Source organism: Pygoscelis adeliae, unplaced genomic scaffold (genome assembly GCF_000699105.1).
Source record: "Pygoscelis adeliae isolate BGI_AS28 unplaced genomic scaffold, ASM69910v1 Scaffold218, whole genome shotgun sequence".
Lineage (NCBI taxonomy): Eukaryota > Metazoa > Chordata > Aves > Sphenisciformes > Spheniscidae > Pygoscelis > Pygoscelis adeliae.
Window position 1 is genome coordinate 3290900 of NW_008825433.1, and position 18672 is coordinate 3309571.

The window sequence follows — 18672 nt, forward strand, 5'->3', positions numbered from 1 at the left end:
GTGAATGTGGAGGAAGCTGAAACAGCAGCTAAGGTGACGATGTTACAAGGAATGCTGAGATTGCACCATGGGAGTGTAAAGTTACTTAACTTGTGTGGTGGTTTCTAGTCTAGCTCTTCTACCCTGAACCAGAACACACAGTCTGTCTTGGTATCAGACAGCTGAGCGGTGTGTACAGATCCTAGCAGCTCTAAGCGTGCCTAGCATGACCTGTCAGAGCAGGTGAGGAAGAGTCACAGGTAGGGTCTAGCAGCCATGACTCTGCCCTTTAGGACAATGTGAGGGACCAACTCCTCCTCTAAAAGAATCTCACAGCTGTTTTCTTCCCTGTGCAGGAACCCTTGACGGATGCAGAAAGGATGAAGTAAGTGTCCTGCTCCCCCTCTATGCCTGTCATACTGCAACTGTGTGGGTGCTGATTCCTCACATCCTGCCTGTGCCACCTGCACAACAAAGCTGACTGGCCCTGTGGGCTCTTCTCAGATCTTCAATTTTCTTGGGGCCATGTGGGCAGAGCTTTAGTCTGTGCCTTGCCAACCTCTGCCTTGCATGTCTCTCACCCTGGAGGGGGAGGGAACATAGACCCCCAGTGCAGGTGCAGGCAGAGGAGTTGGTGGGTGTGAAAGAAAGTAGGAGGTGAAGCCTTTAATACAGGTGGAGAGAGGAGTGCCTTTTTTAACCCTTCTTCTTGTTGCCACTGTTTTTGGTGTAAGCCACCAGAAGCAGTATGCAGAGGCCTGCTGCTGACTGAGGGTGAGAACTGAGCTCTTTGCTGGTAGTGGTGTGGAGCACAGACAGCTGCTAACACTGAGCTCCAAGCCATAGTGAGGAGAAAGCTTGCACTGCCGGAGAGAAGCTGTGCTTCTGGGTTTCTCTGAGCAACTGAGCACGAAGGAATGAAAAACAACAGGAAATCCTTCTGACCACCAGGCATGTCCTGGCTGGGGAGGAACGGAGCAGTTTGCATTGGAATGGGGTTGACTGGCAGCTGTGATCACATCTGTAAATGCACCCCACCACCTCTGCTTCTGGGCTTAAGGCTGTATGGAGTCCTCTTTCCACCATGTATTAAAGATGTGAGGGCTTTTGAACAGTTTCAGGGGAGGAGAAAATGATTTTACTCTTTTTGCCTTCAACTCTTCTAACCTGGACTGGGATAAATTATTGAGTGGGTTTCATTCACCAGTGAGGGACACTGGAGCTGCGCGGCTCATCTGGCTAGTGGGCTTCATCCAAGCACTGTAACCCGAGAAGGAGTTGGGAGCCATGGCTGGCCAGCTGGCATGTGCTTCTTTGCCCCTGCTCCAAGAGAGTTTGAATCTCGCTCTCCTGACAGAGATGCACCTCTTGCTGCGTGTGCTGGAGTCTCCTGCCAGTTCAGTTCCTGACTTCCTGGGGCCCTTGTGTGGGGTCTTGGGCCCTACGGCAGGGCAGTGGGGTGGGGGTGCTGGTGTGGAGTGCCCCTTGTGCACTCAGTGGTACCTTGTTCCTGCGTGCCCCAGGCTACTGCAGCATGAGAATGAGGAGCTGCGCCGACGGCTGACATATGTGACTAACAAAATGGAGGCGATGGAGAGGGAGCTGGAGTCAGGTCAGGACTACCTGGAGATGGAGCTGGGCCAGAACCGTGAGGAGCTGGAGAAATTCAAGGACAAATTCCGTAGGTATGAAAAAGAAAATGAGAGGTGTAGAGTTAGAGAGATCCCTCCCACCAAGGACTCCCTCAGCTGGCACGAGCAGGCTGGGCCCTGTTGTGTAAATCAAAGGCATACTGCATCCTCAGAAAGGTGCACCCCTAGACTGTAGGGGAGTTAAAGGCTCTGCAGCCATTACTTTCTCCAGGGTACAGTGTAGGAATGCTGCCAGCACGAGGGGCTGACAGCAACAGGGAATTCTTCATCTATTGGATGTAAGGCAGGATCCAGCTTGGATGCTTACCCCACATGTACAAAAGGAGCCACTGATGGCTGCAAGAAAATACATCACCACTTTACCTGAAAAGTACCTCAGTTAAAAATCAATGCCAGTCACTGGTCACATGCTTATGCATGGCATAGCTCAGAGGAGTCCTTCAAAGTCATTCACACCCTCCCCTGCAAGATCCTTTCACCTAGCCAACCTCATCTTGCCTCCAGTAACTTGGGGTCTGGAGGCCATTATGTCGCAGAGGTGAGGCATAGTTAATATGCCTGGTTGTCTTAGTACTGTGAACACTGATCTTTCAGGAGTTGTGGAGTTGTGGTTTGCTTGGCAGCTGTGAAAGAGACTTGAGTAGGTGTCTGAGATCCATTCCCATGTATATCTCGTTTCTGTAGGTTGCAGAACAGCTACACTGCTTCCCAGAGAACCAACCAAGACCTGGAGGAAAAGCTGCATGCCCTGGTAAGTGCCCTGTTAAGACACTACTGAGAGGAGGTGGAAGAGACCTGTGTGCTAGGAGCAGATGGGAGAAGGGGTCCTGGCTTTACCCAGCAGATGTGGCAGTGGGTGAGGGGTGAGATTCTGGCCATGACCATCTACTCCCCATTCTGGCTGGTGTTGTGAACTGGTTTCTTGATTTACTGAGCCCCTACTTGGTCATGCATGTGAGCTTTGGTTCCCTACAACATAATTGCATGGTATTCCGTCATGTTGCTTCAGTCCCTCTCAAAATGCCAGGGATGTGTCAGCCAGTCTTGGGGTGGTCATCCTGGGAGGATGGGGGCAGTCAGAGCAGAGCCAATGTGCGTGTATGTCTGTTATGTGCATTCATAACACTCATGGCTGTTTCTTTTCTCTCCCTCCCCTCTCTCTCTCTCTCTCTTTTTTTCTCCTCCCCACGCTGCTGCTGGCACACGCTGGGTGCACTCACCTCTCAGGCCTCTCTCAGCCAAAGCTGGATTTTTGCAGTTGCGTCTTTTCGTTTGTGTGTTTTTTCTTTTTCCTCTTTACATGTCTCAGCCCGTTGGTTTCATTGTCAGTCCCACATACACCATCCCGGATGGAGGGGCCCCAGCTCTCGTCCAGCCAAGGGCTCACCTGGTATCCAGCAGCTGCCCGCAGATGCAGCAGGTCCTAGCTTGCAGTGCTCCATCTTAAGAGCATTTGACTCTAAGCCAGCTGGAGCATGGCGTGCTGGGAAGTGGTGCCCATAAGCTGTGGCACTGCACAAGATGTGGATGGCTGTGAGCCTTGTTTGCTCCCTTTCCTTACCCTTCTGGGCTGTGAGCAGGCAAGTCAAACAGCTGAGATGCTGATTGCCTCCATGTAGCCCAGGATGAGATTTTTTTTTTTCAAGTTCTAGCACTTGAATTTCTTGGGTTAATATTCATTGTGCTGGCACCTGAAGAGACTGCATATGTGGGAAGCATTGCCCTCCCCTACCCCCTTGTGTGTCACTGTGCTGTACCCCCGATGCATAGCTGGGCCCTGGTGGTCACAGCCTCAGAGCAGCCTGGGGAAGTGTTGGAGGAACTTCTTGAGAAGAGGATGGCTTGGTTGTTCTGAGCTGTTGCCTCTCTCTGCTGTTACATCTGGGTTTGTATCAGCCCTGTGCCTGAACTGTTAGGGAGTCTAAAGAGGCAAGATTGCCTGCTTTAGGGAAGGTATTACCTGAGCTCCAGATGAAGCTGCACAGGTCCTTTTTCTTACTAGAATAAGGCTTGAGCTCTTTCGAGATCGTGCCCTCTCCCTGCCAAACAAACCTTTTGTCCATTCAGCATTGACTGCTGGATCTTTATGGGCAGTATTCTCGTTCTGTTGCCCCAGAGAAGAGGGCTAGGTATCACAAGTTCAGAGGTTTTTGCTGCTGGTGGCAGGATGGGATTGACTGCTCGAAATCACTAGCTTTCCACCAGGCACCGTGTGAACCAGGGCAGAGAGGAAACATGGTTGTGCTGCAAGAAGAGATACTGCATTAAGGAGGTTCAAACTCAACCTGTTGTCTCTGTAACTAGCAGAGTGGCTGGCTCCATTTGGCCTTTGGAGTCCCTCCCTTTGTGAAGAGCCAGGCTGTCCCCCTTGTCTGTCTGTCTGGAAGTTTTTGTATCCCAGCTGAACATGTCATTGTGCTATGCTTGGGCTGAGGTGGGTGGTGAAGCCAGGTTCTTCTGTGCTGGGGAGATTTACACCTGGTGTTCTTGCATCCCAGATCAAAAAGGCAGAGATGGACCGCAAGACGCTGGACTGGGAGATTGTAGAGCTCACTAATAAATTGCTTGATGCCAAAACCACCATCAATAAGCTGGAGGAACTCAATGTAAGTGTCAGTCTGCAAATGGCTGTGGAAGTGTGTGAGGTGTGGGCTTTTCCTCTTGTTCAAAGTCATTAGTGTAAAGGAACATCTGAATTACTTCAGTGTGTATGAAAGTGTGGGAGCTGCACACAACAGTAGGGACAGACAAACAGAAAAGGGTCTGAGGGGTTGAGCAAGGAAGAACTGATCTTCAAGTTTGATGTATTTGTTCTTTTGAGTTTAGGGTTTGACCTGAGTCTAGGCTGTACCAACAGAGGGGTCATTTACTCTAGAGCTGGGAGGGAGCTGATGCCTTTTCTACACCATTAATATAGAAGTTCCTGGATCCGGTGCTTGTTCCTATTAACTGCTCTCAACTCGCTCCAGTCTGTCTGTCTGCAAGATGCCTGACATCAGGCAGCGTCTTCAGGCATGGCTGAGAGCTCTGGGATGGGATAGCAAATCTGGTGGGACTTCTGGAGATTATTAAAATCCCCAGAGGGAGAGGGGGTTGATACACTGACAGAGTATATGCCTGGAGCAAGGGCTGGAGTTCAAGGGGACACCTTGGCTGAGTTGTAAGAAAATACACAGGGGTGTGGAGAGGAGGGAATGGCAGGTGCCCTCATGAGCGATTCATCAGATGCCTCCTCCTGCTTCTGTTCAAGCAGCAACTGGTCAGGTGGTGCCTTTTCGGGTAAGAGATCAGGCCAGTCTGACACTTGCACACCTGTGTCCTTTCTTGCAGGAACGCTATCGACAGGACTGTAACCTTGCAGTACAGCTGCTCAAGTGTAACAAATCCCACTTCAGGAACCACAAGTTTGCTGATGTGAGTAGCAGTCCTGCTGAGGTGGGGAAGAAGGGCTCATAGTCTCCGCCTGCAACTTGCTTTCTCCAGCTTTCTCTGCAGGGCTGTTGGCCTCTCATCCTTCAGCCTCAGATAGAGGTGTGGGGGGAGGGCTCCTGTTCCCACTCCCACTGAGAAGGCAGCACAGAGCCTCTGCCAGCTCCTCTTTCATGCCAGCTCCATTTCACAGCTCAGCCAGGAGCTGTTATAAAAAGCACAATAACCTTGAATTTGATAGCCTGCTGGGTGCCTGATGGGAGCTGGCAGGAGGACAGACCTCTTTCTTACCCTGCTCTGTTCTCTTCCCTTCCTCACCTGGCCACATGGAAGGGTCACGCTGCCTGATAAGGAGTCAAGCAGCAGTAGTCTGGCCCTGCTTCACTACTTGCTCTGAGGAGAAATGTGGGAGGCAGCATTCAGGGTGTCTTTTAGGGCTCCTGAATGGGGTAAGATGGTACCAACTCATGCTCCCCCTTGTGGCATCTGTTCAGCTCATCCTGCCCTCAGGTTGGGCAATGACAGAGTTTAGGCCTTTCATATTAATAGCATCACTTCTTTGGTTGGAAGTATCATTCAGGCCCTTACCCCAGCTCTCTCTTTGCTGTACCCCTAGTCTCCATCCCTTCTTATGTTCCTCTCAGCAAAACCACGTGCTTGTCTCTTTTAACTTAGCAGGTGACCAATATGTCACCCTCCCCCTCCCCCATTGTGTCTCAAATTAGCACTCTTGAGGTCAGTGTATCAGTTACTGCTGGGGTAACCTTGACCTCTCTCCCAGCTGTCTCCCCTCCCTGGAGCTTTGAATTCTGCCCCCCAGAGCGCTGCGTCCCACGTGGCTGCCACTGGAGGGGGGGGGGGGCTGAGCAGCTGTGCAGACAGTCTGCCTCACAGCCAGCTGTTGTCATGCAGTGTGCCCTGCGTCCCCAGCTTTGGACGCAGTTTCCTTCTGGCTGTGACAGGACAGACCTTGCTGTGCCACTGAGTGGCTTGTGGAGCTCTGCTCTACACTTCATGCTCTGCATGGGTGTGGTGACCAAGGTGAGGGCAGCTTGGCAGCGTGTGAGCAGCTGTGCAGACAGTCTGCCTCACAGCCAGCTGTTGTCATGCAGTGTGCCCTGCGTCCCCAGCTTTGGACGCAGTTTCCTTCTGGCTGTGACAGGACAGACCTTGCTGTGCCACTGAGTGGCTTGTGGAGCTCTGCTCTACACTTCATGCTCTGCATGGGTGTGGTGACCAAGGTGAGGGCAGCTTGGCAGCGTGATAGGGAGAGCAGAAATGCCCATTTGCAGGACAAGGAGCAGTGCTTACTCCCTGTTGAGACCCCAGTCCTGCAGCTTTGGTAATAAACCCCATGTTTGCCTCTCTGAAATGGAGAGAGTGAGGAAGTGGGATGAGGTGGTGGAGTTTGTGGGAACAAGGGAAGGCATCGATTCTGGTCTGTGGGCAGGCTGCCAAGGCAGCATGGCTGCAATTACTGCATTCGGGGAGCACTGTGTATCCCAGCACTGGGGGCTGTTGAGTCACTTCAGTGCAACCACCAGCTGATTTTCCACAGATCAATAGACCCCTTCCTAGCATGTGCTGGCTGGGCCTTGTCTCTGTGCTCACAGGCGTGGGGGACTGAGCCCGTGTGCCATCTTTTCTTGTTCTCCTTGCAAAATGGGGCCCATGAACCATGGCCTAGAAACTTGAATGGTGTGACAGCTAGAAAGCCTTGTTAGTCCCTCATGGGGCAGGTTTGCTTTGGAAAGAGATACCTTTCTCAAGGCAAGGTAAGTGAATGTTAGGGTCAAGATAAGGAGTACAAAGTACACATGAAGGTTGTTTGGAAAAAGCAGATTATTTGGAACTAAATGGCTTGCGTGGCAGCCCCCTTCTAATGTCCTTTTCCTTCTCCCTAGCTTCCCTATGAGCTGCAGGACATGGTCAATAAGCATTTGCACAGCGCTCAGGAGTCCACAGGCCCTGGTCAAGAGGCAACCCACACCTTGGCTCCATCTGATGTTGTGCCTACCTCAGTCATTGCCAGAGTCTTGGAGAAACCAGAATCTCTGGTTTTGAATTCAGCCAAGTCTAGCAGTGGCAGCTGTCCCATGGCTGAGGATGTCTTTGTGCATGTGGACATGAGTGGAGCCCCTCCTGATGCCTGCAACATGGGAGGGCAGATGGGGAAGGAGGGAGGAGATGCAGGGAAACAGCAGAATGGTGCCTGCAAGCCACAGAGCAGTGTGGAAAGCGTGCCAGAAGAGGTGCCTGCCTTTGAGAAGCTAAGCCCATACCCTACACCCTCTCCTCCCCATCCTATGTACCCTGGGCGCAAAGTGATTGAGTTCTCTGAGGACAAGGTAAGGATCCCAAAGAATAGCCCCCTGCCCAACTGTACATATGCTACGCGCCAGGCCATCTCACTCAGCCTGGTACAGAGTGAAGATGAGAGCTGTGACAGGCTCCGGACGCTCCCCAACAGTCCTGCTTCAGAAGGGCGCCGTTCAGCCTCCAGCTGTTCCTGTCAGCAGTCCCCCAAAGCAGCCAGGGCTCACGGCTCTTCCCAGAGCAGCCCATTCAGCAGCCCTCCGCAAATCCCGAGCGCCTTCGCCAGCTCTGCCAGCTCCGAGGAGGACCTGCTGGCCAACTGGCAGCGTATGTTTGTGGAGAAGGCACCCCCCACCTCAGAGCGGGTGCTGATGAACCGCACGGCCTTCAGCCGTGACACAGCCCCTGAGCTCCAGAAGAGGTTCAGCCGCTCCATGCAAGAGCTGGGTAGGGCAGCCTTGGCTTACTCAGATGGTGAAGAGTCTGCGCAGAGCTGCAGCTGGACCGTGAGCCGGGACTCAAGCGTGGACACAGACAGCACTGAGTCCAGAGCCCACAGGAGCCATTTCTCCTCAGACTATGGTACAGATTTCTCCCAGGATGAAGCCCAGAAGCTGTTGCAGGAAAGCGGTGGAGGCACTGCTGAGCCTGGAAGCCCCTCACCACAGAAGCACAAGGACTATGTGGACCTTGGCTTGCCTGAGAGCCCAGCTGAGGAAAGAGAAATGTTGCTTCAGGGAAGCAAGGAGAGCAACCAAGGAGGTGCTCAAGAGGAAAGTGGAGAAGGCAGGGTCAAGCCTCCCTTCAGTCGGCCACACCGCAGCCCCAAGAGGATGGGGGTCCACCACTTACATCGCAAGGACAGTCTGACGCAAGCCCAGGAGCAGGGCAACCTTCTCAGCTGAGGCAGGGCAAGAAGCAGCCACACGCTGCAGAGCTGTGGGATGCCTCCATCTGTCCACCTTCTGAGGGAGAAACCTCCCTTAGTACTCTCCTCCTGGGGGGGCTCTGCTCTGAAATTTTATATTTATTCTCTTCTTCTGCTACCTGGAAGAGCTGGGGTCCCCCTTCCCTGGCACCTCAGACCCACAGTACTAGCACACACAGTGTGCAGAAGCACACCCACTGCCCCAGCACACTTGCAGCTCTTTTCACAGCCTCACACTGGTGCCTGTACCAGAGCTCGTTCTTGGTACCCCTCGTCCTGGTGCCTGTGCCTCTTTATGCTCGCATCTTCCTTCCCACTCAGGTACCTGAGGCCCTGGGTGCTCTCATGCTGGTTGCCCACAGCTGCTCTGCTCTCTTTTAACTTGTGCCAACAGGGCAGAGTGCCTGCGTGGTGGTGTCTGATTCCTGGGAGCCTGCAGGGGCCATGAGTGGGGCACGAGGACTCCCAGCGGATGGCTCTGGGCCCCTGGGGATGTGCTGGGATTGCTGGTGTCTCATTTTCCTGCTGGGTTTTGTTTTCCCTGGCTGCCCTCTGGGTGATTCTCCAGAATCTGCCTCTGCAGGTCCCCATCACTTGGCTCCTGTGTCAGGCTCAGCACCTGGCCCTGCTGAGGCAACACACGGATGCTGGTGCTGTGGCATGGGGCATGGGTGCTCTCTACCGAGGTGGTTTGGGGAGGCACTGCCTGCTAGGCGCTGGGGTTTGTGTTTGTGTGTCTCCTCCCTCACACATCTTCCCCCGCTCTCTGTGCTGTTATTTTGTTTGAACGGTGCTGATGCTTTGCTCTTGGGTGGGCTTCTTTCTTCTTTCCAAGCCTTTGGTTTTGGGGTGTATTGTTTTTTCTTTCTCCCCACCCTGCATAAACAGACACAGCCGTTGGCAGCCGGTCCAATGCCTGCGTTGAGGGTGTGTTGAAGAGGCTCAGCTCTCAGAGCTGCGCTTCCCTCTGATCCTGGCCTCCAGCCTGCAGAAACCCCTCCAGACTCAAGAAAAAGGTCTTGCCCCGGGCAAGCAAGGCACGAAGGACACTACTGGGCTTTTCTGGGCAGTGCTCGGTGCAGGGTTGGCAGGGATGCAAGGGCAGTGTGCTGAGGAGCTGCTCCCTGTAGACGCACTACCTCACGGCTCGGCAGCAGCCCTTTGCCAGGGTCTCCTTGCATGCCCCCTTCTCTGGGGGGCTCCAGGCTGGCTCTGGTGCCTCTCCGGGGCCTCCCCTTCTGGGTAGGGCCTCTCTGCGTGTTTTTCCTAGTGTAGCGTGATATTGTGTGACTTTTCTTCTCAGTCTTGTGTGCTCGATGTCTTGTTGGGGGGGGAGGGAAGGGGAGAGGTCTGTAGATGTAGGTATTTTTTTGAGGGCTTACAAAGCCCAGGCGTCCTGTTTTAATTTTGTCCTGTGCCCTCCTCTGTCTGGTGTTTCTTGACTCCTCCAGCGGTGTGAGGCAGAGAATAGCCTGGTTCCCTGTGCTGTGCCCCCCTCAAACCCTGCTGGCTGTCCTCAGCCTGCTGTCTGGTTTTTGAGTTGGGTTTGTGTTGTCCTCCCACCCTACTCAATGAGGGCTTTTCACTGGACTGTAGGAGAGCAGCCCTCTGTCCAGGAGGGAGCTCCTGTTCATATGCTTACAGCAAGATGTGCAGCCAAGAGCTGCCTGGGGGCCCTGCTCCCCTCCACAAACCCCTCTCTCTGCAAAGGGCCTGCAGCTTGCAGCTGGGGCCAGCCGGGGCTTCAGCTTGAGCCTGGAGGCTCCAGGGCCTGTGAAAGGGAGCTGCAGGCCTCTCTGGTGGCTGTGTAGGTCGGTTTGTGTACCCTGGCTAGAGCTGCTGCCTACACACTTGCCTTGTTTCCCACCTCAAACAGTTGTGGAGCTGGATGCCACCCTCTGGTGGGGAGGTGGGACTTGGTATTTCACTACAGTATTTTGCTTGATACCTGTGCAAACAGGCTGGTGCTGAGAGCGGGAGCCTCCTCTGAGCCTGCAGGGTGTTCATCTCCCCTGTCCTGAACGTGGTGGTGCGGTCCTTGTTTTTGCTCTCATCAGCTGCTCCACTGCTGCATTTGTTCTGTTCTTCTGCAGTGTTGCTGAGGGCTTGCAGCTGCAGCGGTTGCCAGCTCCTGCCTCACGGACATCACCTGGGGTTGGATGCTCACTGAGTGAGCTCCTCTGGCTCTGAGGCTGTTGGTGGCTTGCCTGTGGGACAGCACAGCCACTTGGGCCATCGGGCAGGCATTGCCACTCAGGGCTCAGCCCCATCTCCCCTGAATCCTGGCATGCTGGTCAGGGGACAAAACCTGCTCTTGCTGAAGCAGCTGGTGTTGATGGTGCTGGGCAGAGCCAGCCTCCCTCTGCTTTTGGTCAAAGTAGACTTAAAAGCAAAACAATGGAGAAATGGAGGGGTTGTAAAGGGGTGCCCAATGCCTCACCAGACACTTCTGCTTCACAGCTTTAGGCTGCTGGCAGAGGTTGAGGGGGAGCGGTGGCCTCAAGAGGAGCAGAGCCCTCTTTCTCGGCGGGCACAGTGCCTGCCCTCTGCACTCCTGCACACCTCCAGCAGTATTGGCTCTGGGGCCTTGAGCTGACCCCGCTTTCAGTGTCCCAACTCCAGACTGTTAATCTGTAACTAAACTAATGTGTTTTTTTCTGAAATTTTCAAACTGATGTATATTTTAAGACCAGAAATAAACTATTTTAAAAGTAGGTGGCAATGGCTATAGTGTTCTCTCTGTTGGTTAAGACCTGGACTGGACCGATCCTGAGCATGTGAGGGAGCAGAGCCTCTTGTGGTACAATGTCCCAAGTTTGCTGAACTGCATGTGCCACCCACTAGCTCTCCCAGGGAGAGCGATCCTGTGACCGGTAAGCTTTCCAGGAGGCTGTGAATTCACTGGTCATCCTGAGCGCCCACTTTAGCAGCAGCCTGGTTCAAGGTGCTTGTGCAAATCAAGTCATCTGTGTTGGAGAAGAGGCGCAGTCCCAGGCAAGGAGTGATGTGTGGGATGAGTGGTGTTTTAATTCTGTAATCGTATCCAAGCTCTGGAAACTGTTCTCCGAGTCTGAATGTAGACTGTCAGCTCAAAGATCAGGCTGAGCCTGCAGACCAGAATCTTGACTCGGAAGCTGACAGCGGCTTAAAAAAAGGACAGATTATTTAACCAGGCAACTTTGAGAAACAGTAAAAAACAATGATGTGGGCAATTTTCACATTACGTAAAGGCTAGGCTTGTCAAAACCTCTGCAATGTAGCTTGCCATGCTATAAGCAGCCTCAGTGTTTCTCATGAAATTCTGCCTACCCCATTTCAAGTATTTTGCTGGCTGTCCTGTCTGATCTATGTCTTGGCAAAGACTTCCATGTGCTGATCTAGAGTAGGATGAGGTGGAGCTAATTCTTTTACTATTCATTGGTTTTCCTGAAGCCCCAGCTCTGGAGTCATGCGAGAGTATCAGTTCTCCATTTCAGAAACTGAGTTACGTGGGAACATGTAACATACCCCCTCCCTGGAATTCATAAGAGTTTTATAATTCTAGTGTCAGTATTTTGTTATTTTTTATTTTGTGTGGGGAGGGAGGATTGGGGTTGATTGGACACAACTCAGATAGGAGGCCCTGCGAACATGAGAGGGAGTTCCTGTAGGATATTGATATGGACATTTGGAAGCATTTCCTTTTCATACTGAATGGTGCTGCAGAGATCAGAGATGAAATTTCCTCCAACTCCCAAGTTATGCTGCGTGTGCCCTTCTGACCTAGGTGTATGCAAAGCATAACATAGGAAGAGTTTCTTGTTTCTTTGTCCCCATAATTAATTATTTTATTCTGTGTTCCCTTGGCCAGCAGCTGCTGCCACAATTTAATCTTCCAGCCTAATCCGAGTCTTGAAGCACAATCACCTTCCTTGCCTAGCTCCAGCAAGGGGCACGTGGCCGAGCAGTGAAACCCCCAGTGCTGGTGTGGGCTGAAACCTTCACCAGAGAGTGCACGGCTGGTGCCAAGCTCCCTGCAGATGGGCTCTAGCCCAGCCCTTTACCTCCGGGGCAGAGGGACGGCCTGGGGGACAGCAAATTGGACCTCCAGGGCCAGGCAAGCACCGTGGAGAACCCGCCTCTGCAAGGACGGAGAAAGCCCGCAAGCCGGCCGGGCGGCGGGGGCGAGGGGCTGCTGCCGCCTGCCGGTGCTCCGGGCCCCCCTGTCGGCGTCTGCCCCATCGGGGGCACGGAGTGACGGAGGCTCACACCACCATGAGTGGTGCCACGTCTGTGACCTTTATAAAACTCTCATCGCGACAGCAGTACAAGCAATAGAAAGAACATCTCTTATACACATCTGAATAAATACAGCCTGCGCCCTGCGGGGACAGCCGAGCACGGCGGGGGGGAGGCAGGGCAGCGTGAGCTACACATGCAGCAACTGGACAATCACAAGTGGCCGACGGGGCGCGTGACAACACAGAGACGTGTGTAGAGTTTCGCTCAGACCAGGCTCTGGCACTCAAGAGAGCTGAGGCATCAATAGGACGTGAAATGTGTGAGAAGACGGCTGGGGCAGCCCACCGGAGGCAGGGGCGCTGGCGGACACACACTCCCCCAGGCACAGTGCTCTTCCCAGCAGAAGCAGGCAGGGTAGCCCAGCTACATTTCTGTTTCTGCTAAGAGGCTGTCACCGAGACCTGACGTCATCAGGACCATCTGGGAGCTGGAATCTGTGGTGAGAGAGGGAGAAAACCGTGAGCCGTTTGGGCTGCCGGAGAGCGCGGAGCTGTACTCCAGATCCAGAGGTGAGGATGAGGAATTAGAGCGCTGTAGGTGGGAAGCAAACTGCTGAGAGGATTGTGAGATTAAGTAGTAACTAGGTCTACTCTGGCCATGCAGCAGAACAGAATCGATGTTTGGGGAGGGGGGAAGGCAGAGACAGCAGCAAGAGCCCAGGGTGGGGATCTGCACTTGTTATCTTGGCTGTCAAGAGGAATATCAGCTCTGAACCCTCCCCACATACACTTTCAGGTGATACTGGTTGTGCTGACCCAGCCGTGCCCTTACCCAGACCTTTAAATCTGCGCTCACCAAGTGTCTTTTCAACTAGAGAGACAGTGTCCAGGTGGGACGGGCTGGCAGGCTGCAAGCCAACTAAACTCACGTAGGGTGGTGGTGTTGCTTTCCCAAGAGCAGGGACCACAGCGGGCAAGCAGCCATTTTATGTCAGCAGAGGCCTGGAAATCCCGATTTTCTGCACTGCATGAATGGAGGGTTTGTGCAGCCCTCCCCTGCCTGCCTCAGGAAGGTGAGGGCAGCTTGCTGGCTCTGCGACGGCACAGAGCGCCAGCCAGGAACGCTGCGACTCTCCCCACGCCAAGTGAATCAGCTGCAAGGAGGATGGGCATGCATAGCAAGTAAGAAACTCAGCAGGGTACCAGTTTCCCATCCAAAAGCCTTTTTAAACTGAAAAAAAATTGTTTTTCCTGGATGTGAGGGAGGAGATCTTTAATGCCCATGTGCTTCAGATCCAGAGTCCTACACATTCAAAACTGCTGTGTAAATTGATCCATTTTGGGGATCAATTTCTGGAAACTGGATCCAAAACCTGGCTAGAGCTGTCAGTAAAGGATTTTTATGGCTCTAATAAATGAGGATCCAGATTTTTTGAGGCCCAGGGAGTGGTTGTGCTTGTCTGCTGCTAGTCTGATATGAGAATTGGGAGGGGGGAAGGACAACTAAAGGTAAAAAAAAAAAAAGCCAAACCAGCAGGATCATAAGGTAGGCATGGCAATATACAATATCACATATACAAACAACACACAACAGGCTACTGCTATCTCCATAACATACTTTTTTTCCTGTTACAAGCAACTGACAGGCTGTGGCACCTGGCTAACCCTTCACACATTTGGGATGCAGAGATAGGAATAGCTGATGCTGTGCGGATTGCAGGGAGGTTCTGGAAGCAGTGAGGAATGACACAAGTTTTGGCTAGGATATCTGGCAAAGGCCCCCAAGATCTTTAATGCTCCTGCCCTTGAGTTTTAAGACTTTGCACAACGATTTCATTCCTGCAGCATCAGGGAAAACACCTCTGAGGTACCGTTTCCACTCTGCAGCAGCCGCATTGTCCTTGCGGGCTGCCTTTCCACGCATGGCTCAGCCCAATACTATTTAACATGAAGGTCATGCCTGGAGGCTGTCTGGATTTCAGTTCACAGGGAGAAGGGACAGACCCCATTCACCAACCCCACCATGAGAGACCAGTGGCACTGGAAACACCCCAGACACCCCAATTCCTGCCTGTCAGCCCCTGCCCGCAGCCCAGGTCCCGGAGTTCTTACTGTTCTGGCAGATCCAGGGGTTCTTCTCCCTGGCTGTGACTTCGCGAGCCTCTGTCTCCTCCTCTTCCTCACCCTCTGAGAGCAGGTCAGAGATCTGCTGCTGCAGCTCAGGACTAATGTTGTTCTCCGCCAGGATGAGTGTCCGTAGGGCTGTGGGGTAATTCTCTACCATGTCCAGCAAGGTCTGGGCGGAGAGCGAGATAAGCAGGCTGACAAGCAGCACAAACAGCAGCTAGGCTGAGCAGAAAGAGCTTCAGTGCTCTGTCTCCCTGCAAACTCCAGCCCTCCTCTTCTTACCTCTACCTTCCCTTGGCCTTGAGCCTCCTTGGCCAGGCTTTCTGAGAGCCTGAGGACTTCCCATCTTTTTGTGGGAAGAGCCGAGCCTGGATTTCCTGGCTCTATCTAAAGAGGAAGGGACTGCTCTACACCTTGTTGCTGCCACATATCCAGGCTAGTCCCCTCTTACCACTGGGAGCTGGGGCTCTGAGAGGAGAGTCTGTGCTACCAACCCTTGGTCCCTACCTGTCCACAGGGCTTTCGCTCTGATCCTCAGTCACAAGTCCAACCCCTTACTTCTTCCAAGAAAACCAAACTACAAATAGAGCCACGTGTTTCTCCCTGCTGACTTGAGGGAGATCCAGGAGCCCTAGGTCAGAGCTGTGGCTTACAAGCTCCTCCTGTGGCCAAATGCAACGGGCCAGGGGAAAGCAACAGCGCCCCTGGGCGCAGGGAGGGACGGGGGAGGGGGACGGAGGCAGGTATAGGTCCTAGGGCCTCTATAAACAGCCAAGACCTATGCCCTTGAGACATCAGTGATGCTGTAGAGTAACTGTAGGCTCTCATACCTGGGCTGACTGGTTGGTAAGTCCTGTTCCCTCCAAGTCCAGAACTTCGAGGGTTCGACTGGAGGCCACAGCGACGGCAAGCATCCCTGCTACCTGGTCACCTGTGGGAGAAGCAAACCGGGGCTGTCAGCAGTGCCTGCCTTCCCTCATGTAATACCACATGCCCTCATGGGCCTGGGGCTGTTACGGAAACATCCTCTGAGTATTTCTGCCATCAGACAACCTCCAAATCTCAGTTACCTTGGGGGGAACAAAAAGCCGTTAACTGAGAAAAGAGACAAGGTAAAGGTGCACCATTTTGTGGTTACGGGACCAGTCACTGATTACCAGGGGGAACACGAAGGAACACAGTGAAATTGTTTTTATTCCCCAAGGAACCTTATCTTCCCAAATCTCCTTCCTACTCAAGGATGCGAGGGCCTTTAACAGCCCTTGTAAGGCATCCCAGACATAGAATAAGGAGTTGAATACCTCAGTCTAGGGGGAGGTTGGAGCTGGACAGAGGACTCTGCACCAACTGATGGGCTGCCTCTCTGGAAAGGGGGCAGACTTTTGGGGGTGGTCACAGCAGGACCAGGAGCATTAAAGATTGATGCTGGTGAACAGACAAGACTGACATTCCCCAGTGAGTGCCAAGATACTGTACAACTGTGAGCCCTTCTCTTGGAAAAAAAACAGGCTGCTGTTTTTTTCCCTAACTTAAGGCCCCCAGGTAACACCCTGGGGCCTTTCCTGCCCAAAAGGAGGTAGCTGGTCAGACGGACAGGGCCTGGAGGGAGGCTCTGTTTCCAGATGGGGTGAGGAGGGGAGCGCCCTGCTGATGCTCAGGGAGGCATGGCCCCATCTCCTCCTCACCACCTTGCAGCAGAGCTGGAGAGAGTTGGTTTCTATGGCAACGAGTGCCAGGCTCTCCTCCTCCTCCTCCCTGCTCCCCGGGAACATGAAGGGGGGAGCGCGGGGACATACTGCGTCTGCCAAGCCAGCATCAGTGCCCAGGGCTTCAGGAACAGGGGAGACATGGAGGGTCAAACGTGACAACAAAGGCAGTGGAGCAGGCAAGGCACAACCTCCTTTCTGCACCTCCCCGCAGGGCACGTGGCAGGGTGAACTCGCTGCTGGGGACCAGAAAGGGACCTATGCAAGAAACTGCCCCATCCTGCTGGTGATGCTCTGCCACCCTTCTAGAGCTCAGTCCCTGGCCACCCACCAGCGCAAATGGCACAAATGCCAAGAGGCAGGTGTGCAGCGTGCCCTGCTCCTCCTCCCTGCCCCCCCAGCTTACCTAGGGGGTTGTAGTCCAGGTTCAGCACGCGGAGCTGTGAGCTGTGAGCCACTGCAATGGCCAGGCGTCCCCAGCCTTTGCTTGTGACGCCTGGGTTGGCGCTCAGCGTTAGCTCTTTGAGGCCTGGAGAAGAGAGAGAAGCCAAACCAGAGCCTTAGGGTCACCAAAGCAGTCTCAGGGGAACTAGTTCAGCTAACCAGAACTGCTCTGAGTCATGTCCCCTGTACTCCGACGGGCTAAAGGGTTTGGTTTGCTCTGAGAACTGTAATCACATATTTCACTGATCAGTGAAATATTTCACTGCCTTCAGCAGTAGCCCTTCATTTGCCCATGCTGTGACTGCCCCGTTTCTCTGCTCTCCCAACCTGTGTCCTCCTTAATCTAAATAGCAAACACAATGGAAACAAGGGGTGTGTGAGGTAACTGACCAGGAGAAGGAGGTGGCACAAGGTGACAGGTTGGAAAGAGGGTAACAGGGACAGTAGGCTCTGAAGCCTGCACCTGGGAGGGGTGGCCAGCAGAGATAACAGCATCAGTGGCACTGTGAGCACGCAGGGGAGAAGGTGCTGGAGAGAGGTGGAAAGCACCTTGAGAGTCAGGAGAGAGCGGTGGTGTTACCTCAGCACATGCCAGCTCTCAGCTTAACTGGCCCATTGGCCTCTGACCACCAAAGGTCATCCCCTGCAAGGATCTGAGTCTTGGCACTAAGGCTATGACCATGCAACTATACACCCACAGCGTGCACCTGCAAGCAGGGACAATTCCCAGGCGCTGACAATAAAGCCAAGTGCTGAGGTAGGGGCACACCATACATTTATCTACAGTCATTATCCACACACAAATGCAAAACAATAAATTCAAAGTCCAAGCTGTCACCTCCTCCAGTTTCAAATGCTCCTGTCATGAACCAGAAGCAACCTGTTGGTCCCTGAGCTCCAAACTGCCCGCAGGACAGATCAATAGCAGAAACTCCATGCCTGACCAAGGGAACCGCTCCTCAGTTGCTTGGGTTTTGTGCTTTACTTAAAGAAATTCCTCAGCCCAGGCAAACTACAGAGCCTGCCTCCTCCAGGGCTGAGGATTTATTGCTGCATGCATCTGCTCCATGTGAAGCTCCACTGGTCATTGTGCAGCCCACAACCCCTGGTGCTTACCGGACTTGGCCCCGTCAGGCGGCAGGAGCCCACAGATAAGGTTGATGCCTTCATCACCCAGCATGCAGTCTCCTAGATCCAGAGCCACCAGCGAGGGGTGGATGGAGAGAGCAGGGTTGAGGAGGGCCAAGCCTGCATCTGTCAGGGGACTCCCATGGAGGCTGTGCAGGTAAAAGGGAAAATTACTAAGCAGCCTTCTTCCAGGGGGCTAACTAACCCTACGGGGAGGGAGAAGGAGACAAAATGAGGAGGATGACAAATCCTAACCCCAGGTGGGGAAAAAGCGCTGGGAAGCCTCTGCTGCGAAGGTCAGCCAGCCACTACGGCGACCCTTCTCTCCTGGCCGGGACGAGGGGGTGCAGGGGATGCCAGTGGGGCAGAAGCAGCCCCTGCCACCGGGGCAAGCCAGATTGGAGGGGCCGGGACGGAAAGCCAGGGCCGTGCCCAGCCGGCGGGGGGAGAGGTGGCTCCCTCCCAGCCGGGTGAAGGGCGAGGGGTTACCCTCTGCAACGTCAAGGGCGTTTTTCCTCCGACGAGACTTAGATTCAGCGGCTGACCCGGAGCTGCGAGCCCCTGAAAGACCCGTCCCTGCCCGGGAGGGGGGCCAGGGGCACGCCCCGCAGCCCCCCCGCCCCGCTGTACTCACAAGAGGGACTGGACGGAGCGGTTTGTCTTCAGGGCCTCGGCCAGCTGCTTGACGCGGTTGATGTTGGAGACGATGCCCAGGTTGAGGTTGAGCTGGGCCAGGGAGCAGC

General features: G+C 53.8%; 2 protein-coding genes across 2 annotated transcripts in view; one reads left to right on the top strand and one right to left on the bottom strand.

Annotated features, from left to right (window-relative positions):
- The window catches only part of TJAP1 (tight junction associated protein 1 (peripheral)), a 39462-nt gene extending 28478 nt beyond the window's left edge, over nucleotides 1-10984 (top strand). Inside the window, exons 5-10 of the mRNA XM_009331055.1 lie at nucleotides 336-364; nucleotides 1503-1664; nucleotides 2316-2382; nucleotides 4130-4237; nucleotides 4962-5045; nucleotides 6965-10984. Coding sequence (XP_009329330.1) covers nucleotides 336-364; nucleotides 1503-1664; nucleotides 2316-2382; nucleotides 4130-4237; nucleotides 4962-5045; nucleotides 6965-8281 — 1767 coding nt within the window. The 3' untranslated portion in view covers nucleotides 8282-10984. The remainder of the gene's footprint in view (nucleotides 1-335; nucleotides 365-1502; nucleotides 1665-2315; nucleotides 2383-4129; nucleotides 4238-4961; nucleotides 5046-6964) is intronic.
- A 1579-nt stretch (nucleotides 10985-12563) lies between these two features.
- The window catches only part of LRRC73 (leucine rich repeat containing 73), a 7917-nt gene continuing 1808 nt past the window's right edge, over nucleotides 12564-18672 (bottom strand). Inside the window, exons 3-8 of the mRNA XM_009331102.1 lie at nucleotides 18564-18668; nucleotides 17918-18078; nucleotides 16764-16886; nucleotides 15482-15582; nucleotides 14637-14820; nucleotides 12564-13019 (exon numbers count right to left, since the gene is read on the bottom strand). Coding sequence (XP_009329377.1) covers nucleotides 12949-13019; nucleotides 14637-14820; nucleotides 15482-15582; nucleotides 16764-16886; nucleotides 17918-18078; nucleotides 18564-18668 — 745 coding nt within the window. The 3' untranslated portion in view covers nucleotides 12564-12948. The remainder of the gene's footprint in view (nucleotides 13020-14636; nucleotides 14821-15481; nucleotides 15583-16763; nucleotides 16887-17917; nucleotides 18079-18563; nucleotides 18669-18672) is intronic.